This window comes from Mya arenaria, chromosome 8 (genome assembly GCF_026914265.1).
Source record: "Mya arenaria isolate MELC-2E11 chromosome 8, ASM2691426v1".
NCBI lineage: Eukaryota > Metazoa > Mollusca > Bivalvia > Myida > Myidae > Mya > Mya arenaria.
This window is the reverse complement of record NC_069129.1, coordinates 43,070,978-43,094,217: the sequence shown is the minus strand read 5'-3', so window position 1 is coordinate 43,094,217 and position 23,240 is coordinate 43,070,978. Positions and strand designations below refer to the sequence as shown.

Below are 23,240 nucleotides of genomic sequence, written 5' to 3'. Positions count from 1 at the left end.
TTTTATTCTTTAAAGCTGCACTGTCACAGATTGACAGTTTTGACATTTTTTTAATACTTTGGTTTAAGAGTAAGCTGATTCAGGCATCGATGCGTTTAATTCATTCATATAAGATAACTCGCAATAGAACAGATCTGAATTGTAAGAAAAACTGTTATGAAAGCCTAGTAAGGCTTAAATGAAGATTAAATTTGGTATGACTTAATTTAAAATACAGTCACTTATTGATGAACCGATATACTGATCAATAAAGTATTTTGTACAGAACATAATATGCTCTTCAACAGACTCTGTGTAGTCTAGGCCGCCGTCCCTGCAGCCCCAGCTCCTACAGGATTACTCACAATAAGGCCAAACTAATTATTATAGTTTCTCAGGCCCCACCATAATGTGTTTTGTCAGTAACACGCTTCATTGTAACAAGACTCTAAATTTCCCTGCAGTTGACTGGAGGATAATTATTTTACGACAATGTTTGATCATGTTTGATATTTTTTATTTAGTCCTGTTGGGAGTTAGGATTAACTTTGTTATTGATCCATGGTTGTGTATACAATTGCATAGGCTTTAAAATTCTTAAATATTGTTTTATTAATTTTTGACCAGCTTGGGCAAGAAAAAGAAAAAATATTGTTATAAGTTTAGTAAAATCAAAACAAATCTGCGCTCATTCTTCAAAAAATGTATTAGCCTTTAGAACTGGCCTATTATACAGCATTGAGGCAAGTATTGGTAAAGGTAGGTTATCTTGCTTGAGAGTTTTACAATCTCCTACGTAGTTACCTCCTTTGGTAAGCAGTGATAGTATAACTGCACAACTAAGGGAGGTAATCGCTGAGAGTTTAGGAATTTAGATGGATATAGTTTTATAGTATACTTTAACCATAATTTGACATACGCATGCGCAGTTTATTGTTTACAGTGGTTGCATCTTTTCGAAATGGCCCGGAAGAAGGGGAAGAATAAAGCTGATAGCGTACGTTTCTCAGATTAATTTCATCCTTAATTGCAAAACAAAGGCTTAATTGAATGATTTATTTCCCAAAAAATATTTGGCAAACGATGCATTTAGACAACACAAACGAAAACATTGACATCATTTCAAGGCATCATGCTCTGGCACGTTCAAGTAATTTCCTGCCTTTTTTGAATGAGTCAAAAAGAAACAGATTGTTATTATTGATCTATCGCAATCTAAAGACGGTCTTTTTGTTTTGAACGTTTGCAAAATTAATGAGGTTGCATATGCTTCTCTTCTCAATAGGTTTGTGTACTGAGTGGAATAGCAAAATTTAGCATGCATCCAGTGCAGTGAATGAGTGAATCGAATCACAACTGAGGATGACTTGATTATTATAAATCACTTTTTTATGAGATTGCTGTTCTCATTTGAGAAAGCTTATATGAATGAATGGATGCAGTGTTAAAACCTTTATTTAAACTATTGAATATGGATTATTTTGTACATGTAATAAAGATAATTTTATAATGTTATGTTTTCGACGTAAACCAAAAGAATCCCCTAGGGTAAGATTTACGCTTATTGAGTTCCTATTAAAGTGTGTGTGGGTAAGACCCAGTAGCCCAGTTAGATCAGATCGTAACAGGGCTGTGCTACTGTACGGTTGTGGGTTTTGTGGGCTCCACTCCAGGTAAAATTTTCCTCCCATTTAAACTTAAATAGTGACAGCAGTTAACAGTAGGAATGTCTTAATTGGCCTAGAAAGTTAATGGGGTGGATAGTGTAGAGTGTTTGGGTTAGAACCAGTTGCGCTGTAAGCTCAGTTGGTAAAGAGCGAAATGCTAGTGTTCCGGTCGTCGTGGGTTTCAAGCCCCACACTGGGCACACTATTCCTCCCAGGTTTACATTACTATCTATGCACCTATAAGCTCTGATACAAGGACATAAATCCATGGAGATGTAAAATTTAACCAGAATGTGATTGTCTTTTATAGATAAGGTCGACTGCAGGTTGTTCGGTGTTCAGTTTTTTACTCTCATGGTCAATGCTTCATTGTTTACTGACTTTATGTAAATAATTTGAAATCACTGTCAAAGAGTTCCTTAAAGAACAGTACATTTTAAGAGTTTAAATAATTTTGTATTTTTTTTTCCAGAGAATTGTTGATATGACTTTTCTGTTTTGAAATCTCATAATTTTAATTGCATGCAATTTTACACTATTTTTTTTTTAGAATTCTTCATTGCCAGATTCATCATACATAGCATGTGTAAGAATGATTTTTCTAACACATGACAGGAAACACATGCTTGGTACTCATACTCAGTCTTGCTGATATTCAATAATAACTAGGGATGGCAACAAGTAGTAAAATTAATACTCGAGTACTCGGACGGATCGTTCGATCGAGTACTCGGGTACTCGATTACTCGGAAAAATTGAATATGTGTTCGCAAAGACAAGATTGTGTATACATGTATCGTTAATGACGTATATTGCGCGTTGGTCGTATTATTGGTCATTTTCACCTTTAAAGTAATTTTTCATTACGTATTTTAACAAAAAATGATATAAAAAGAAAACAAATGTTGTTTCAGGCTTTTAATTTGTCTTATTCGTTTCATTTTATACAAGTATGCACCGCAGAAATGAACAACAATCAGAATTACAATGAACGAAAATTAATAGCATACATAAAAATAGTGAACGAAATTCAACACGAAGTTCAGTTGTTTAGTTGTTCACTCTACATTTTTTTTTAAATGATAACTTTTTGTACTGTGTAATTGTTGTTTACCTCATTAATATTCATAATTCTTGATTTAAAATATCAACCAATCAATTGTGATAATCATTGCAAAAATAATTAAAATACGCCCATTAAGAAATCAATTCTCGTAACATTCGATACTCTTTCGCTCGTTAGCGTCCATTGTTTGGTGAAAGGTCTCTAATTGGTATACAATAGAATTGTGCAGGTGAAAGTTCCTCTATCAAAACTTCGCTAATTGACATCAGTTTTAATTTGAAATAGGGGTCCTTTGTTGACAGTTTGCAACTATCATAACAACTGTCAACTAATTGATTGAGGTCAATTGTGTACACAGCGGGGATTAGAGGGACCGTAAATTGTCCTCTTGGCAACTAACCAGATCTGATATTTTGTCTGTAAATCTGTGTATTTGGTGATTTTTATAGATTTTTTTTCCGAGTACTCGAGTAGTGATTTGGTACTCGAGTACTCGGACGTTCGATCGAGTACTCGAGTACTCGTTGCCATCCCTAATAATAACGGATCAATTAACACTTATTTGCCGTTGCCAATTACACAGCTACTTCCCCATTTGGGCCTGACCCTGTTTTAATCTCCAAAATAGCCTCTGAGATTCCCCATTTTCATTTTTTTTAATCCCGAAATGTTTGAGAAAGTACTCTGAGAATTTCCCCCCAAACCTCAGAAGAAAGACTTCTTTCCAGGCTGCTATCAATCCAGCTCTGGTGCCCAGCGCAGCTTTCACTGTGGTTCCCCGCACCCAAGCCCCGGTCCCTGTCCCCGCTGCAGGCCTTGGAGGATCCTCGGAGGTGGTCAATGCCTCGTTGATAGGGAGACAGCCACCCCCTGAGCCCGGACCAGATGATGAGTTGTTCAGTGACCCAGAGAGCAGTCTCTATGACTACCAGAACATGGAGGAAGCCGGGTAGGTGTTGTTGGGTTTTATTATAGGGTTCTAGCCAGGCTCTTTAAAGGAGAGGGTGCTGCAGAAAAGCGACACTGTGCTATGGGTAAAAAGGGCACATTAAATTAGGCTATGTAGAACATGAACATGATGAACATTGCAGAAAATGGAAGAAATTGTGTTTAGTTAAAATACCGGTTAGTGTTTGAAAATCGGACTCCATTTGCTATCGATAATCGAATCGAATCGTGATCATTGAAATGGTTAAACCTGGAATCAGTACGTGTGATGCTATAGTCATGCTTTTTGCAACAGTATGTAAATTTCCGTCTTTAATAACTTAACTTAAGTTTTAAACTTCAAATGAATTCAATGAGAATTTACCGGAAAGAAAATTGACATTTACTCGACTTTTATCACAAAGCAAAAAACAATACGTAGTTTCCGGAAGTAACATTAGCGACATCGATTTTGGACAACCACTATCAATTGTTGCCGACATAGCATTGTCAGCGACGATTTATCGATTGTACTCGATAATCGTTTCATCACTAATACCGGTAATGATAGATTTCAAATGCCAATAACTAAATATTTGTATGTATTTATAATCATAGTACCGGTATAAGTTTTAAAGCAAAATAAATGAAATAAGGCAGAAGGGTGCCAATGCTGGTCCCCATGAAGGCAGAAGGGTGCCAATGCTGATCTCCATGAAAGCAGAAGGGTGCTACTTAAAAAGGACAGGGTGCAACACCTTTCCATTGCTCATTAGCTGAAGAGTTATGGAAGGGTGTTTCACCCTGTCCTTTTTTGATAACACCTTTGTGCCTTCATGGGCACCCTTCTGCTCTCATAGAATTAAATAACTATTTAATGCTTAAGACTGTCAAATGTTTCTTTGGTTTTGATTCAAACTTAAAAATGATTTTAAAAACATACAAACTTTGGCAGTTGAATTCTAAAATTACTACAGTTAAATACAATTCATAACTTTTTTTGTTAAATTGTGCAAAATCTTAACAGTACTGTACCATGTGCCCTTTTCTCCGAAAGCAATCTGTTCCTATTCTACAGCACCCTGTCCATTTTAAAACCTGGATGAAACACTATGTTTTCATTCATAAATGTAGAATACGATCTACATTTTAAGCCAATGAAATTGCAGATAGGCAATAATTAAGAACTAGACTTAATCATTAAGAATTCCACTTTTCACGGGGTCTGCCAACTGCCTCTCAGCCAATACACACTCACTGCGTTGTCCATGTATCAGCTAATAAGGTCGTTAGATGACCTGAAGTAACTTCTTTGCTACGCTCACTCCGCCCATTCTTATTTATTAAGAACTACTTAATATCTTCCAACTATTACATGCAATGAGGGTATGTCAGATTTATTCTAATGTTAAGCATCATCACCTGAGTAGGCCTTCAGAATTTAATTAAAACACAACATTTATTAAAATCGAGCAAAGGTAAGTAATTAGAGTTAATTAATTAGAGTTAATTTTTTAAAACTTATCAATTAAAATATCAATGATTTTAGCAGAAAAATAGATCATAGATGAGGAAAATGTTCTAGGTTTATGGACCTGCTAAATTAATGCTTTATGGTGCTTCTTGTATGAATTTCTTAGGTGGAATCTTCTATGAAGGTGGTACAAGGACATTTGTTTTAAAGGGGCTATTCATCAGATCATATGGTCCCAAAATTGCAAAAACATGAATTTCACAAGACAAGCCTTGATTCGTCAATACCAGCTAGTATGAGGCTGACATATTTATGACATCATTTAAAATGATTATAATAAATATTTTGTTGCCGTTTAAAAACAGCACATAACAGTTTCCTAGTTTACAGTATGTATTTTTAGCATGTGAAAGTCACGTGATTAGTACAGATACAATATTTACTGATTTAATACAGATTCATAATTATATGGACGCTATTTTTGAATGAACTGGGATTTACGTGGTAGACAGTAAATTTCAAATTGGTAAAATATGCAAAAACTGCGAAAGGTACATGTGTCATAAGAGATGCGATACATCAGTTAGAAAGATTCAATGTGTTGTATGAAACAATATCAATTTGATGTAAATTTTTGACAATTTTCCTTTTTTCTTGCAATTGAATTATCTGGTATCCAGTCCCTTTAAAGTTTTTCTGCATTACGTATACATGCTTCAAGTATATAAGGTAAGCAGGAAAATGTGGATCTGTTTAAAAAAAAAAGCCAACAATCAGGTCATATTTAGGTAAACTAGTATTAATTTTGTGTATATCCTTATCTTCTTTATATACATATAGAAAATATATGGCCTTAAAATAACAGGTTAATCATGGATTAGTGATAATCCACCAATTGCATTAATATAATTTTTAGGCAGGAACTAATATTTGGATTAAACTTATTTTTGCTTTCTTTTCTTTTGCAATGAAAAATATCTATAAAGATACATTGTGAATTGGCTGATGTGATTATAGTATGAGAAATTATATTTTATTTGGCAAAAATATATACATGTAGTGCAAATAAAAGTCGTATTGAAAAGTTGTTGAATACATCGGCAGATTCCAAAAAGTTACCAATAATCATTCTGATGAACTCTACAGTATAATATTTATAATGGATAAGCCTCAGTTTAATGGAGTTAAGGCGTTGAATAAATAGTCTGGGTAACGAGGATGGTAGAATTGTGTCATAAACTTGTAAAGAAAAAGAATGTAGGATATTGTGAATAAGATTGAGGAAGATTGTTTCTTCTGGCATTTTGTACTGCAAATTACACCTCATTAGTATTAATCCATGTGACAACAAGTGAGATCATGCCTTGTTGTGGGTGTCGCAGGTACTCTTCCGTGGAGATGTTGTCGGTGTCCCGTAAACGTCGCGGCCGTGAGGGGCAGCTACATGGCCTTGAGCATGACATTGATGAACACCAGCATGGTAAGATTGATTTGATAATCATCCAAGTTAATATTTTGGATGACCCAAAATCTTTATACTAGTGCTTGACTTTAACAAATCAACAAGGTCCCTGCTATATATTGGGAATTTGAGCAAGCCCTGAGAGAATTTTACCAGTGCATGGCTTGTGACTTGTTCAAATTTCGACCATTGCAATGATGGGCATCAAGAAAACTTTTTTATCACTTGGCCATAAGGTTTTTTTCCTGTATATAAATGAGTGTATTTTGACTCCTGGCGTCTTTTTATACAGGTCAAAATATAATTTTATGTGTTGGTTGTTTTCTAAATTGATTTTTAACCAGGTTTTCAACGAAAACCGGGTTATTAGAATGAGGTTGTCGTTGGGCGGACGTGCGGGCGGGGGTCAAACATTGGTTTCTGTTCAATAACTTTAGTTAGCATTGATAGATATTGATGAAACTTGGTGTGTAGGTAGCTTATGGGAAGAGCTAGCTTGGGATTGCTTTTGAGGGGGGTGGGGCTAAGGTCAAGGTCAGTGTTACTAAAAATAGAAAAATGGTTTCTGCCCAATAACTTTAGTTAGCATTGATAGATATTGATGAAACTTGGTGTGTAGGTAGCTTATGTGAAGAACTAGCTTGGGATTGCTTTTGAGGGAGGTGGGGCTAAGGTCAAGGTTGCCTGTTACTAAAAATAGAAAAATGGTTTCTGCCCAATAACTTTAGTTAGGATTGATAGATATTGACAAAAGTTGGTGTGTAGGTAGCTTATGTGAAGAGCTAGCTTGGGATTGCTATTGAGGGGGGAGGGGCTAAGGTCAAGGTCACTGTTACTTAAAATAGAAAAATGGTTTCTGCCCAATAACTTTAGTTAGCATTGACCGATATTGATGAAACTTGGTGTGTAAGTTGCTTATGTGAAAAGCTAGCTTGGGATTGCTTTTGAGTGGGGAGGGGCTAAGGTCAAGGTCACTATTACTTAAAATAGAAAAATGGTCAAGGTCACTGTTACTTAAAATAGAAAAATGGTTTCTGCCCAATAACTTAAGTTAGCATTGACCGATATTGATGAAACTTAGTGTGTAGGTAGCTTATGTACAGAGCTAGCTTGGGATTGCTTTTGAGGGGGTAGGGCTAAGGTCAAGGTCGCCTGTTACTAAAAATAGAAAAATGGTTTCTGCCCAATAACATAAATTAGCATTGATAGATATTGATGAAACTTAGTGTGTAGGTAGCTTATGTGAAGAGCTAGCTTGGAATTGCTTTTGAGTGGGGAGGGGCTAAGGTCAAGGTCACTATTACTGAAAATAGAAAAATGGTTTCCGCCCAATATCTTTAGTTAGGATTGACCGATATTGATGAAGCTTGGTGTGTAGGTAGCATGTGAAGAACTAGCTTGGGATTGCTTCTGAGTGGGGAGGGGCTACGGTCAATGTCACTGTTACTTGAAATAGAAAAATGTTTTTTGCCAAATAGCTTTTGATAGCATTGATAGATATTGATTAAATTTGGTGTGTGGGTAGCTTATGTAAAGAGCTAGCTTGGGATTGCTTTTGAGGTGGGTTGGGCTAAGGTCAAGGTCACTGTTACTAAAAATTTAAAAATGGTGGCCGTCCAATAACTTTAGTTAGGACTGATAGATATTGACAAAACTTGGTATGTAGGTAGCTTATATACAGAACTAGCTTGGGATTGCTTTTGAGGGGGATGGAGCTAAGGTCAAGGTCACTGTTACTAAAAATAGAAAAATGGTTTCTGCCCAATAACTTTAGTTAGGATTGATAGATATTGACGAAATTTTGTGTGTAGGTACTAGTAGTTTATGTGAAGAGCAAGCTTGGAATTTCTTTTGAGGGGGGTGGGGTCAAGGTCACTGTTACTAAAAATTAGTTTTTAGTTAGCATTGATAGATATTGATGAAACTTAGAGCGAAGGTAGCTTATGTGAAGAGCTTGCTTGGGAGGTGGGGTCAAGGTCTCTGTTCCTAAAAATAGAAAAATGTTTTTCTGCCCAACAACTTAGTTAGAATTGATGGATAGTGATGAATCTTAGTGTGAACATAGCTTATATGAAGCTGCAGATTGAACTTGCTCATACAACAAATTAATTGGCTATAATTTCTGATTACCCATAACAAAAACCTGGTTTCGTCGCATTGCGGCGGTTCTAGTTTTTTTTTGTCATCTTGGCTAATGCTTGTATTCCATTTATTGTTTTTATATTATCACTTAGTCACTAGTCACTATCATAAGTAACTTACCATGGTCACAGACATTTTATGTAAGAGGGGACATTACTAGAAACCATCATGAGGTGAAAAGGAAATAAAGGGAAAACACTCAGAAAAAATAGAAGAAATTATAAACAGATATAAGAGTGGTTCAAACCTTTGCTGGAAGGTCATATGACTTATGTTGTTATTTGTAACTCATTTATAAATTTGTTGTCACTTAAACACTGGTATTCAGTTATTCTGTGAATCTGAAGCCTTATCGTTTCATTTTTAAATAATTACTTTTCCAGCCCAGTTTGCTGAGGCCATAGGGTCCCCAAATGCTCTTCAGAACCCCGAGGCCCTTTACGCAACCCCGATGAAGCGAGGCCAGCGCCAGCCCTCCACCCAGTCCCTACGGACCACTGCAGAAGTCCATAATGCTATGCAGCGGGTCCATGAGCTTTCCAGTGATGAGGACTCACCAGCTGATAGGGTAATGATTTTAATATTTTTTCTGCTCTAGCATAGCCTTGATGTTGTCTTTTAGGCAGGGTATTTGCTGTTGTTGCTGCTGCTGTTGTTGTTGTCCAAAATGTGTTTGCTTATTGAACAAAAATATCAGGTTTATGCAAAGACTTGGACTGATATGCCATTTACCTTTAAAATTAAATGTAATTTGTGTTTACATAAGGGTCATGTTGTTAAACTAATGGCTGTTATGGGATGCCCATAATATACTGGTTGTGAATGGTTTGTAACGAGAATGTTAAAGATATAGTTTTGACATTGAATAGATGGCCTTTCCACTCACTAGGGTTTATTATTCGCATTTCCGATTCTAGTTTAAACTTTTCATGGCTAGTACCTACTTTTACAGGCGCAATACATAAATTGGTTCACCATTGTCAATTATTGATTAAAAAAATCAAAAAGTTTGAACTTTGTTACATAATCTGTAAAATATTTTTTGAAAAAAATACTGCTTTGTCATGCATGGAAGAACATGCAAGAACAGATATTTTGTCAAATTAAACTAGTGTAAACCTAAATATTTTGCACATAGAGAAGATCAGCAAGAAAAAGGGTAAATGAATTCATGTTTGCTGCAGAGTGGAATTGCATCACAAAATTGATATTAGCAGAATAAACTCAAGGTTGAAGTGGTCAACTGGTATAGATGTCCTTCTCTCACCCAAGAGGTTGTGGGCTCGATCCCTTACAGGGGTAACTTCTCATGGCTTTTAAAAATGGACACTAGTTCTTGTTTCTGTCCAGGAACTGGACTCTATTGTGATTCTGTAAGCTGTCAGCTTTCTACACAATCAAACTAAAATGAATGAGTAAAACTTCAACTCAGTAATAATGCATTTTACATGTTGGTCAGGTACAATGTATTGTATCATAGACCAAAGGTTTCGTTTGGGATCAGACACCAATTGCATGCACAATCTGAAAGGCACTTGCTCATGTTTTGGCACCAAAAATTAGTTATAGTTGTAATTCCCTTCTCAAAAAAGTGCAGAAAACGCGCATTTAGCGCGCGTTAAACGCAGCGGTATTGGCACCGTGTTTTAATCATATTTTTCTTACCGAGTGCGTAAAAAGTGAATGGAATTGAACAGAAAAGCGCACTTAAGCATATATTTTTTCTGCGCTAATAGCGCGTTTTTTTACAAGAAACGCATTAAAAACTCACTTGAGTGTATTTTAAGTTTAAATACGCTTAAAACAAACCTAAACAAAAAACTGCACTAAGTGTGTATAAACCGCGTTTTTTGGGGGGTAAAAAATGCACTCAAAACGCACTTCTGTGCAAAAACGCACTTAAAAGTGCAGAAAAAAACGCACTTCACAAAAGTGCGTTTAACTGCGTTTTTAACCCCAAATGGGCACTTAAAACACAGTTGAGTGCGTCCACTCCAAAAAGCGCACTAAAAACGCACTGTCAAGAAGTGCGTATTCTTTCCCAAAAAACGCAGTTAAAATGCACCAGGATCAGACACCAATTGCATGCACAATCTGAAAGGGACTTGCTCATGTTTTGGCACCAAAAATTAGTTTTAGTTGAAAATGCAAATGAAAACACTTAAACACAGTTAATCCAAAGGCGTCGGACCCCTGAGTTTTGTAATGTGTTGCAGGATGCAATAGATGCCTTGCCTGTGGTAGCAGTCTTCTCTGTTGTATTGATGCAGACGCTATTAGATAAAACTAAATAAATCCTATAGCTTGGATTAATAGTTCAAATTGGGTTGAAAACCATGTTTTTTTTCTTTAATGTGTTGTAAGATGATTTAAAAAAGGAATAAAACTATCAGTTTAAGTGATGGCATGTTTGCTCAAACTGTTAAACCGTTATGATACTAATCAAGCAAATCTAATAGTTTAGCGCCTTGTGCTAAATGAAGCCGAGCAAACAAATCAAGTTGTAGGACTCATACCTGCTCCTGCGAAAATGACATGGAGCCAAGCAAACAAAATAAAGTTTAAAATTCTTACTTAGGGACCACCAAAATTACACCAAGCATAGAAAAATATCAACCCTCAATTTATCGAGTCCTCCTATCGAATTTTACATGAACATATAGTAAAAAAAAGATGAGTCCTTTTAATCCAGTACGAGCCAACGAGGATATGGAGCCATACTATACCGAGCCAACAGGTTTCGACTGTATGCTGAATTATTGTTTAATCATTTTTTGTTATTATGTTTTTTATTAACACAATGTTATGCATGTCATTGCCGCTGATTTTCTTGCACACCTTTTAGTATCAAATAGTAAAAAGTAATAATATAATTGTTTTCAGATGCACTATACATGGGTGGGGGGGGGGGGAAATCATGAGTGAGTCCCTGTAAATCTCTTAAAACAGAATCAAGCTATGTGAGCACAGTATTGATGCTTATAATTTTCTTAAATTGTGTAATTTTCCATTTGAGAGAATTTTTAACATTTTTTTTTTCTGATATTTTTTGTTTTGTAAAATCAAGTCTAAGTTAGTATTATTCATCCAAATGAAATAAGTTACTTATGCAAGTTTTGCTTAAGATTGTTGGTGAAATTGGGATAAATTCACTTGCAGCACCTGAAATCCAACCATAATATGATTATCTCGATGAGTTGAATAAACAGCTACTAACAGTTAAAATCAGAGTCAGATACTGATAACACTAAATTCTATTCTTTTGTTGTGAAACTTTAAATCTATGGGAATGTAGGGAAAACACATTTTTCTGGTGATGACAGTCACTTTGTATAATTGGAATCTGCATGGTTTGAATACATTTGGCTTTTATCAGGATCATAAGGTTTTTTTATGGCGAAATGATACTGTTTTTGGCATATGGTTTTACTATGAAAGATTTTAGCCAGATTTGAAAAAGGGCAGAGTGCTTCATAAAGAGACAGGGCAAAAAAGGAGAAAAGTGCAAATTGTATCGGGTTATATAGAAATAAGATTTTGTAGTTTTGACACAGAATGCTGGCGTTGAAATGTGTGTTTAAATCAAGTAATTTTAGGTTTCAGCTGCAAATTATATAAAGTTTAAATGTGTTGCTATTCGCAGTATTAATTGCTAAACAGTTTTAATTCTATGGACTCAAATAAAAATGTTGAATTTAAAGGATCTGTAATTGTGTATTGGTTCTGGCCGGGAACAACAATTATTCATATCTAGTATGTTGATGCATAACATTCACATGTAACATTTAAGGAGAAATGTTACGATCGTGTTCATGGTTCATCTAGAAACACATGAATATGGTTCCTTTTGCAATGAGAAAGAGCATGGCAGTCATCTAAGAACAATAAAAAAATAGTCTAGTACCTGCCCAAATTAAAATAAAAAATTTGATGAAAATTTAGCAATTTTTTGGCCTTATTTGTTTGTCATAAGGAAAAAGCTTTAAAGAACAGTTACAGTGAGTTGTTAACAAACAAGTTTTCTTTATCCAATCTTATGCAGGCCCGGCCAACCCGAAAACAGCCAAGTGCCCGGAGCCTTCACTTTCCAGTTGAACACGAGACAGCGATAAAAGGTTAGTGCTTTCACATCAAGATTTGAGGTGTGTTTACCTATCACATGTATTGTATTTATCCCACTTTCTTCAAAGCTTTGTCGTGGTACACAATTAGCATATTTCTAAATTTCTGTTTGTCAGATTTAGTAGAAGTAATATTTGCTTCAAATTTGAAGAAGATGTGATTGAAGTTACAAAAATATAACAAGTTTTGCATTAAAGTATATATAAGTATGGTAAAGAAAACAACTCTTCATGCAGTTTCAAAAACAGAAGCATTATATTAAACCCATAGAAAATAATTGATTGCAGATGCTGTTTTATATAATTATGATGTGTGCCTCGATATATTAGAGTTTTTGTTTAACAGCTGCACTCACACAGATTTTATTTTAGTTTTGTCTCAGAACCAGCTGTGTCTAACATGACTCCTATTAATAGCTTTTCAGTTTTATGCTTTTTGTACATTTTTATGTTTCTCTCTCATATCAGCCCTTATAACCTGTAAAAAAATGTGTTATTGTTATAGCTATGGTGTTGTCATCATTGTGATACAGTGTCTGTGTCATAGTTCTCGAGCAAAAACTTTAACCTTAAATTTTTCTCAAAAGCCTTTCAAGAGATTCCTTGAGAAATGAATTACGTGATTGATGTCATGATTACAGTATGAACGCAGTTGGGCTGATTAAAGTGTCTGGTGTCTGAAGAACTCAACACTTACTTTAACCAGCCTAACTGTGTTCATATCCCCGATAATGACACCAATCATGTACTTTATTACTTATATTTACACCAGTAGTTCACTATTTCTTTCCAGAATTAATAAAAAATACTTAATATCATCTAAGAAAACCTGACAGTTATACTTTCTTACCCATTCTGTAAATAGAACGACCAGACTGTAACTGAAAACAGTTTATCATATAACATCACAATAAAGCAGTAACTTATAATAATCACAACAAAACACTTTTAACGTTAATTTGAAACGTTTGAAACGCTTAGACAACAATTATAATGTTTAATAATTCATAAATTAACACTTTTCAACATGTTAATTAATGTTTTTTTGTGGCCTGCTGACACAAACAATAACAAGATAAACAATTTACAATTTATATCAAAAAGCAATGATTCAAGATCTAAATATATGCAAAGATGTTGCATTCATCGGAAAATATTCACAGTTGCAGGTATTATTTTAGGCCATTCATTTAAAGAATGAAAGATGAGGTGTAAATATTATAGAATCAAACATTGGAAACAAAGGGACAAGCCAGGATGCCTTAAAATTGAAGGCCAAAAAAGGCCAACACAAAACAAGGACATTGATGCTGCATGACAGCAAACATTGTTGTGTAACATAACTACCAAAATATTGTCATTGGTGAATGTTGGGGGCTGCAGCCTTGGCAGCCTTGTTTCTAATGACACAAACAGGAGTTGTCACAAATAGTTAACTGTATCAGACTGATAGCCTTAACACTGGATCTTATTTCACACAAGTTACTGTAGGAGTAACCACCCAGGCACGGTCAAATGACACTTTTAGTCCTTACACAAAGAAGGGAGTTGTCACAAATAGTAAACTGTATCAGACTGATAGCCTTTACACTGGATCTTATTTCACGCAAGTTACTGTAGGAGTAACCACCCAGGCACGGTCAAATGACACTTTTAGTCATTTAACAAAGACGGGAGTTGTCACAAATAGTAAACTGTATCAGCCTTAACACTGGATCTTATTTCATGCAACTGGAGGAGTAACCACCCATGAATAGTCAAATGACACAGTCATTACACAAAGACAGGATATGTCACAAATAGTTTACTGTACCAGCCTGATCATAGCTTAATTCCATGAGAATCAATTTTAGAACAACCTTGGAATGTTCAAATGACACAAGCAGTCAACATAAAGACAGGATATGTCACAATAGTTTACTGTACCAGCCAGATAGCTTAATTCCGTGAGAAATAATTTTAACACCACCTAGGAATGGTCAAATGACACAAGCAGTCAACATAAAGACAGGATATGTCACAATAGTTTACTGTACCAGCCAGATAGCTTAATTCTGTGAGAAATAATTTTAACACCACCTAGGAATGGTCAAATGACACAAGCAGTCAACATAAAGACAGGATATGTCACAAATAGTTTACTGTATTAGCCAGATAGCTTTAACTCCGCTGGATTCTTGTTTCACGCAACTGTAGGTGTAACTGCCCTGGAATAGTTAATGTTGCGACATTGACAGTGAATTCCACGGGATTCTTTTTTTTCGCGTGAATGTCTTGGCATCGACGGTGAAAATTTGTAAAGCACTTACTATTAGAACAATACAAATTATCAACTACGTGTAGCATTGAAAATATCTTTGACTGTTATAGTTATTCAGTTTTGCCTCTTGTTAGACTGAGAAAAACAGATGAGCATAATATTATTTGCAGTGGTCTTGTTTTTGTATATTTCTACCCTCACTGTGTGGTTTTTGAGTTGTGAGTTTGCACTTCACAGAGAAAGCTATTCGATCATCTGCAAGCACTCCTATTGCAACCCCCAAATCCCGCCAACCAATTATTGTGGAGGACAGACTGGTTCAAGAAACTATTGAGCCCTTCCACATGAACAGAGACAATTTGTTGTCAGCCAGTCCACATGGTAAAATTAAAGTTTGATGGTTTACTGAATTAGCTCAATTTTTATGCCCCCTTTTGAAAAAAGTGGGGTATATTGTTTTGCACATGTCGGTCGGTCGGTCGGTCGGTCGGTCGGTCGGTCTGTCTGTCGGTCGGTCGGAATACCAAATGGTTTCCGATCAATAACTTGAGAACGCTTTGACCGAGGGACCTCATACTTGGTATGTGTATTGGTCATCACCAGCAGATGAACCCTAATGATTTTGAGGTCAGTGGGTCAAAGGTCAAGGTCAGTGTGACCTTTACATGAAAAACGGTTTCCGATCAATAACTTGAGAACGCTTTGACCCAGGAACCTCATACTTGGTAGGTGTATTGGTCATGACCAGCAGATGAACCCTATTGATTTTGAGGTCAGTGGGTCAAAGGTCAAGGTCAGTGTGACCTTAACATGAAAAACGGTTTCCGATCAATAACTTGAGAACGCTTTGACCCAGGGACCTCATACTAGGTAGGCTTATTGGTCATGACCAGCAGATGAACCCTATTGATTTTGAGGTCAGTGGGTCAAAGGTCAAGGTCAGTGTGACTGTAAGCTGAAAAAAGGTTTTCTGATTGTCCATATTTTATTTAAGTGTCCAAATCCTACTAACAATTTGGCTCCCAAGGGGGCATAAATGTTTCACTAACATCTCTTGTTCTCCTGCATGTGCCCATAAATGGTGTCTAGTTGTGAATGTGTATCGTGTCAAATTTGTTAATATTATCATCTTAAAATAAAATAATCATAAATAAATAAATGTTTCAACTGTCATAGTGCTTATAATAATATTATTATATATAGCATATATGATGATAAAATTGTGTATAAGTACCTTAAATTGTGTGAAGTTTATACATATATTTTTAGTTCAGTAATAAAGACCTTTATAAACTGAGAACACTTTGAAAGAACATAATTGCTTTTATTATAATAATGGAAATTACTATGGGTCGGTTTTGTTCTGTTTGGAAATTACCAATACCATACTAAAACCCTAAAAATTTCTCATCTAAAGATAACCTATTTTCAGAGCCTGTGAGTGTACGTTCAAAGTCTGCTCTTTCGTCACGTAGCATAAGTGAGGATCGTCTACGCTCACTGGAGGCAGAGCGTCAGCATCTGTCTACACTTACCCACCAGCTGGAGCATGAGGTTCAGACATACAGGGAGGTTGTCTCTACGTACGAAAGTGGAGGTAAGCACTCCTGAGTATGCCAAAAAGCATAATCATCATAGCCTTTAAAATGGAATTTATGCCTGCTAATGTATGACTGTTGATGTATTAAATTTTATGCAGTGTGCAATAACTTGTTGATGCAGCGTGTCTCTATTTTTTGTATTTATAGAGGGTGTTGGGATAGAGATCATTCAGCATTGGTCTTACCAACAACAATATGTCATCAATATTTTATTAACAGCATAATTGTAGTTTGTTTCGATTCAATTTTAATTTTTATGTTTCACCAGACCTTTCAAGACATAAGAATGAATTCTTATCAGACAGATGAGGTTTTATCTTTCCTATACATTTTTCAGACAGTGCCACTGCCCAATCCCTCTTAACAAAGAAACAGATCAGTGACTTGAAAGAAGAGAATGAGTCCTTGAAGAATTCTATAAAACGCCTCAATGTTGAACTGTCAGCTTACCAGGCGAAGTACCGACCTGTTAATGGCGGGAAAACGGTAGGTTACATGGAGTCAATTTTTGTTCAGAACTTTGTTAAAGTTAGCAACAATTTTAACCTCTATACCTCTTTGCTCATTCCAGGATCAAGATTGAAAAAAACAACAATTTCTGGGCCAATTTCTTTACATTTTTCTGTTGTCAAAATTGGTCCAGGGGACATGCAAATTGTTGTTGTTTAGAAACCCTCAGGTCACTGCTTGTTTTTAGCTCACCTGTCACATAGTGACAAGGTGAGCTTTTGTGATCACAATTTGTCCGGCGTCCGTCCGGCGTCCGTCCGTCCGTCCGTCCGTCCGTAAACTTTTACTTTAAACGACATCTCCTCATAAACCGCTTAGCCAATTTCATCCAAACTTCACAGGAATGTTCCTTGGGTGGTCCCCTTTGAAAATTGTTCAAAGAATTGAAATCCATGCAGAACTCTGGTTGCCTTGGCAATGGAAAGGAAAAACTTTAAAAATCTTCTTCTCCCAAACCACAAGGCTTAGGCTGCTGATATATGGTAGGTAGGATCACCAAATGGTCCTCTACCAAGATTGTTCAAATTATGGCCCTTGGGTCAAAATTGGCCCCGCCCCGGGGGATCATGGGTATGCTCTATATGTTTATAGTTAAAACTTCAAAAATCTTCTCCTCTGAACTTACTTGGACTAGAGCTTAGATATTTGGCATGATTCATCGTCTTGTGAACCTTTACAAAGATTGTTCAAATTATGGCCTTGGGGTCAAAATTGGCCCCGCCCCGGGGGGTCATGGGTTTTCTCTATATGTTTGTAGTGAATTCTTCAAAAATCTTCTCCTTTGAACTTACTTGGACTAGAGCTTAGATATTTGGCATGATTCATCGTCTAGTGGACCTCTACAAAGATTGTTCAAATCATGGCCTTGCGGTCAAAATTGGCCCCACCCCGGGGGTCATGGGTATACTTGATATGTTTATAGTTAAAACTTCAAAAATCTTCTCCTCTGAACTTACTTGGACTAGAGCTTAGATATTTGGCATGATTCATCGTCTAGTGGACCTTTACAAAGATTGTTCAAATTATGGCCTTGGGGTCAAAATTGGCCCCGCCCGGGGGGGTCATGGGTTTTCTCTATATGTTTGTAGTGAAAACTTCAAAAATCTTCTCCTTTGAACTTCCTTGGACTAGAGCTTAGATATTTGGCATGATTCATCGTCTAGTGGACCTCTACAAAGATTGTTCAAATTAAGGCCTTGGGGTCAAAATTTGCCCCGCCCCCTTGGGGGGTCATGGGTTTTCTCTATATGTTTATAGTGAAAACTTCAAAAATCTTCTCCTCTGAACTTACGTGGCTTAGAGCTTAGATATTTGGCATGATTCATCGTCTAGTGGACCTCTACAAAGTTTGTTCAAATTATGGCCCTGGGGTCAAAATTGGCCACACCCCGGGGCCTTAGATATTTGGCATGATTCATCGTCTAGTGGACCTCTACAAAGATTGTTCAAATTATGGCCTTGGGGTCAAAATTGGCCCCACCCCGGGGGGTTAGGGTATTCTCTATATGTTTATAGTTAAAACTTCAAAAATCTTCTCCTCTGAACTTACTTGGACTAGAGCTTAGATATTTGGCATGATTCATCGTCTAGTGGACCTCTACAAAGATTGTTCAAATTATGGCCCTTGGGGTCAAAATTGGCCCCGCCCCCTTGGGGGGTCATGGGTTTTCTCTATATGTTTATAGTGAAAACTTCAAAAATCTTCTCCTCTGAACTTACATGGCTTAGAGCTTAGATATTTGGCATGATTCATCGTCTAGTAGACCTCTACAAAGATTGTTCAAATTATGGCCCTGGGGTCAAAATTGGCCCCGCCCCGGGGGATCATGGGTATGCTCTATATGTTTATAGTTAAAACTTCAAAAATCTTCTCCTCTGAACTTACTTGGACTAGAGCTTAGATATTTGGCATGATTCATCGTCTTGTGAACCTTTACAAAGATTGTTCAAATTATGGCCTTGGGGTCAAAATTGGCCCCGCCCCGGGGGGTCATGGGTTTTCTCTATATGTTTGTAGTGAATTGTTCAAAAATCTTCTCCTTTGAACTTACTTGGACTAGAGCTTAGATATTTGGCATGATTCATCGTCTAGTGGACCTCTACAAAGATTGTTCAAATCATGGCCTTGCGGTCAAAATTGGCCCCACCCCGGGGGTCATGGGTATACTTGATATGTTTATAGTTAAAACTTCAGAAATCTTCTCCTCTTAACTTACTTGGACTAGAGCTTAGATATTTGGCATGATTCATCGTCTAGTTGACCTCTACAAAGATTGTTCAAATTATGGCCTTGGGGGTCAAAATTGGCCCCGCCCGGGGGGGTCATGGGTTTTCTCTATTATGGCCCTGGGGTCAAAATTGTCCACACCCTGAGGCTGATGGGTTTTCTCTATATGTGTTATAGTGAAAACTTTAAAAATCTTCTCCGAACTCACAAAGACAAGTAACGTCTTAATTTAAACTGGATAACATATTTAGTACACATACCAATTTTCAATATAGGCCACATACAACAATTAATAACAAATATACATATATAGATACACACGTAAAATCAAGTAGTGACAAGAGCTTAGATATTTGGCATGATATATCATCTAGTTGACTTGTACCAATATTGTTCAATCTTTGGCCCTGGGGTCAAAAAATGGCCCCACCCGATCGGTCATGGGTTTCCTTATATATGTATATGATGAAAACTTATAAAATCTTCTTCTCCGAAACCAAAAGGCGAAGGCCTTAGATATTTGGTGTGAAGCATTGTTTATCGGACCACTATTAAGATTGTTCAAACTTTAGCCCTGGGGTCAAAATTGGCCACACCCCGTGTTCATAGGCTTAGGTTTTCAATATTTTTATATAGTCTTATATAATAAAACTTTAAAAATCCTCTTCTCCAAAATATTAGACCTAGAGCTTTCATATTTGGTATATAGTGTTACCTAGTGGACCTACACCAAAGGTATTCAAATTATTGTCCTGGGGTCAAATTGGCCTTGCTCAGGGGTCATTTGTTTTTACATTGTCTTGTCATTTAAACGTCTTTTCCTCTGAAAGTAAAGGTCAGAATGACTCCATACTTGATATGTAGCATCCTTACATGGTCCTCTCTCAACTTTGTTCAAATGGTTTTGTTTGGCCCCTTTTAGGGGTCACCAGAGCAAAAAATAGAAAAACCTTTAAACAACTTGATATTATTAACTGCTTGATAGATCTTCAAGTCTGAAGCATCCTAGCATGGGCCTCTGTCAGGTCTTTTCAAATAATTTTGTTTGGCCCCTTTTAAGGGCCACCAGAGCTAAAATTAGTAAAAAAAACTTAACATTTTCTTCGCATGAACCCCTTGATAGATCTTCAGCAAATTTGGTTTGAAGTGTCCTTGCATGGACCTCTCTTAAATTTGTTCACATAATTTTGTTTGGCCCGGTTGCCATGGCAACCTAAAGGAAAATGTCAACAATTGGTTATAATCATCTTCTTCTCCTAAACCGCTTTGACAATTTTGATGAAACTTCATAGGAATGATCCTTGGTTGGTGCTTTTTCAAAATTGTTCAAAGAAATTAATTCCATGTAAAACTCTGGTTGACATGGCAACCTAAAGGAAAAGTGTCAACAATTGGTTACAATCATCTTCTTCTCCTAAACCGCTTGGACAATTTTGATGAAACTTCATAGGAATGATCCTTGGTTGGTGCTTTTTCAAAATTGTTCAAAAAAATTAATTCCATGCAGAACTCTGGTTGCCATGGCAACCTGAAGGAAAATATAGGCTGTCGTGTCCGCGCTGTGACTTTCTCTTATATGGACAGATTTTAAAATGACTTGCCATATGTTTTCGACATACCAAGACAACGTGTCTTGTGCAAGACCCATGTCCCTACCTCTAAGGTGAAAGATACACTAAGTGTTTATTCACAATGGAATGCTGAATATGAGGACATAAAGAGTGTTGGCTGTCATTTAGTATGATTGTTTTTTTTTTCTATGCTCAGAGGCAATTTAATATAACTTGCAATATGTATTTGACACATAACTTGGCAAGATCAACTTTTTATGTACTTGTTCATAGATCAATGTCACATTGGGGGGCATTTGTCACATACTTTGACAGCTCTTGTTCAATATTCTTTGAGAAACAAGCTATATTAATAAAAAAGGTTAAACTCTTTTACTCAGGTGAGCGATTTAGGGCCATCATGGCCCTCTTGTTTTAGATAAAGCATGGCTAAAGATGAGTCATAGCTAGGCAATCCCTGTGTAAAATTTGAATTAAAAATGAGTCTTGAGGGTTGTTTAATCCCATGGTTTTGACTGCTCTAATTCACGATTTATAATACTCTCTCTTTTTAAACAGGGTGACGTGAAAGGCCTACCCTCTGATGGACCCCCACCTTCATGGCTGGTAGGTTGAAGGGATGTACATGGCCTTAAAGGGACTTGACACCAGATGATAAAAAGAAAATTGTCATTAACTAACATAAAATTGATATTGTTGTGTACTGATGTATCACATTGCTTACAACTTTTGTAATTTTTCGCATTTTCCAATTTGAAATTTAATGGGTTTTCTTACCATTTAATTTATAAAAAAAAGCGTCGCTACATGTATCAGTACTAGTCACATGACTTTCACATGTTAAATATACACACTCTGAACTGGAATACCTTAATTCGCTATTTTTTAACAGGTAAGATCAGCTGAGACAGCAACAAAATATTATTTTTATCATGATATTTGATGTATTATCAGTCTCATACTAGTTCATATTGATAATTTTACGCTTGTTTTAAGGAAATACTGAGTATGCCCATTTTGGACCATCTGGTGTTTAGTCCCTTTAATGCTTTGTTCTCCAAACTTTGAAACCCAAATATTGGACCTAAACTTACAGAGGACTTATTGATAAGTGATTTAAGTTTAAAGAAACATGTTAACTTTATCCTCGGTAACAAGCCTTTGGTATGTAGACTTAAATGTATACTTTATTGAATTTTAATAATTATGCGTTCATTTTCATCACTGGAAAATCAGTGTATATACTTAATTATGAGTGTTAACACCAGCTCCAAATATTAATACATATTTTACAATATGTAGCAGGACCCCCATTTAGACCATCCCATTATTGGTGAAGTAAGTATTGGGTGGCTTGGCTGAAATTTCTTAATCAAACTAGGATGGATTGACAAGTGCATTTGTTTCTGTGAAATTGTTATGTAACAAAAGTCTTTAGTTCATTATTTTTTTCACCTTCAAATCTTATAACATTGTTTTCAATAAAGATATTTGTTTTTAAAAAAAATACCAACATTTTTAGTAGGTTAATTGTTGACAATTTCACAGATGTTTATTTTATTGCATGGAGAATGGCTAGCGATTTGACAAATTATGGCATAAAGGTAGTTTGAATTTGGCATATTTCTACTTAAATTCTATCACTGAAATTTTAAGGATTAAACCCAAATTTTCATTTAGTTTTTAGTTGGTTTTTAATTAAGTTAGTCAGTGGTTTGCGTATGTAGACTGGCTAGTATAAAAAAAATCGTCCACTTAATGCTGGTTAAATGGTTCTGCAAAGCAAAAAAAGAAATACGTTTAAAAAGACGTAATCACAAAAGTGCTGCACAGTGATTTTGGCTGTTCACAGCTATCATATTGACACTAAATTTGAATAATTTTATGAGGTGGGGATTTGAAATACATTCATAATCATCGGGAAACACACTTTTTTCTCTCTTGTTTAGTTGTCTTTTCACTTTTAAATAATACCTTAAAAAAACAATTTTATTTATGTGTTTGTGCAATTTATATTCAGCTTAATGTTTTGTTTTTACATGTAAGTACCGTATATACCGTCTGTACAAATAAGGTTGTCATTTTATTGAGCAATTGGATGTAAATGTTAAATTTCAATGTCTTTTGTCCCAATTTCTTTTTCACTATAATCTCATATACAGAAATAGAACAGGAGAATGCATATTCTGCAACTTTCATGGTAAAAAAATTAAAAATAAATTGTATAATTTTA

The 23,240-nt window shown here is 35.9% G+C and overlaps 1 protein-coding gene across 4 annotated transcripts in view; it reads left to right on the top strand.

Moving 5' to 3' along the window:
- The first annotated feature begins 913 nt into the window (after positions 1–913).
- The window catches only part of LOC128243270 (centrosomal protein of 89 kDa-like), a 47,856-nt gene continuing 25,529 nt past the window's right edge, over positions 914–23,240 (top strand). The window contains exons 1-10 of one of the 4 annotated variants that reach the window (XM_052960921.1): positions 914–976; positions 3,441–3,661; positions 6,496–6,593; positions 9,101–9,285; positions 12,760–12,832; positions 15,336–15,479; positions 16,531–16,695; positions 17,037–17,185; positions 21,566–21,613; positions 22,310–22,345. In XM_052960921.1, coding sequence (XP_052816881.1) covers positions 941–976; positions 3,441–3,661; positions 6,496–6,593; positions 9,101–9,285; positions 12,760–12,832; positions 15,336–15,479; positions 16,531–16,695; positions 17,037–17,185; positions 21,566–21,613; positions 22,310–22,345 — 1,155 coding nt within the window. In that variant the 5' untranslated portion in view covers positions 914–940. Of the gene's footprint in view, positions 977–1,355; positions 1,528–3,440; positions 3,662–6,495; positions 6,594–9,100; positions 9,286–12,759; positions 12,833–15,335; positions 15,480–16,530; positions 16,696–17,036; positions 17,186–21,565; positions 21,614–22,309; positions 22,346–23,240 lie in introns of those variants that run through there. The other 3 variants (XM_052960920.1, XM_052960923.1, XM_052960922.1) reach the window with 3 other exon arrangements.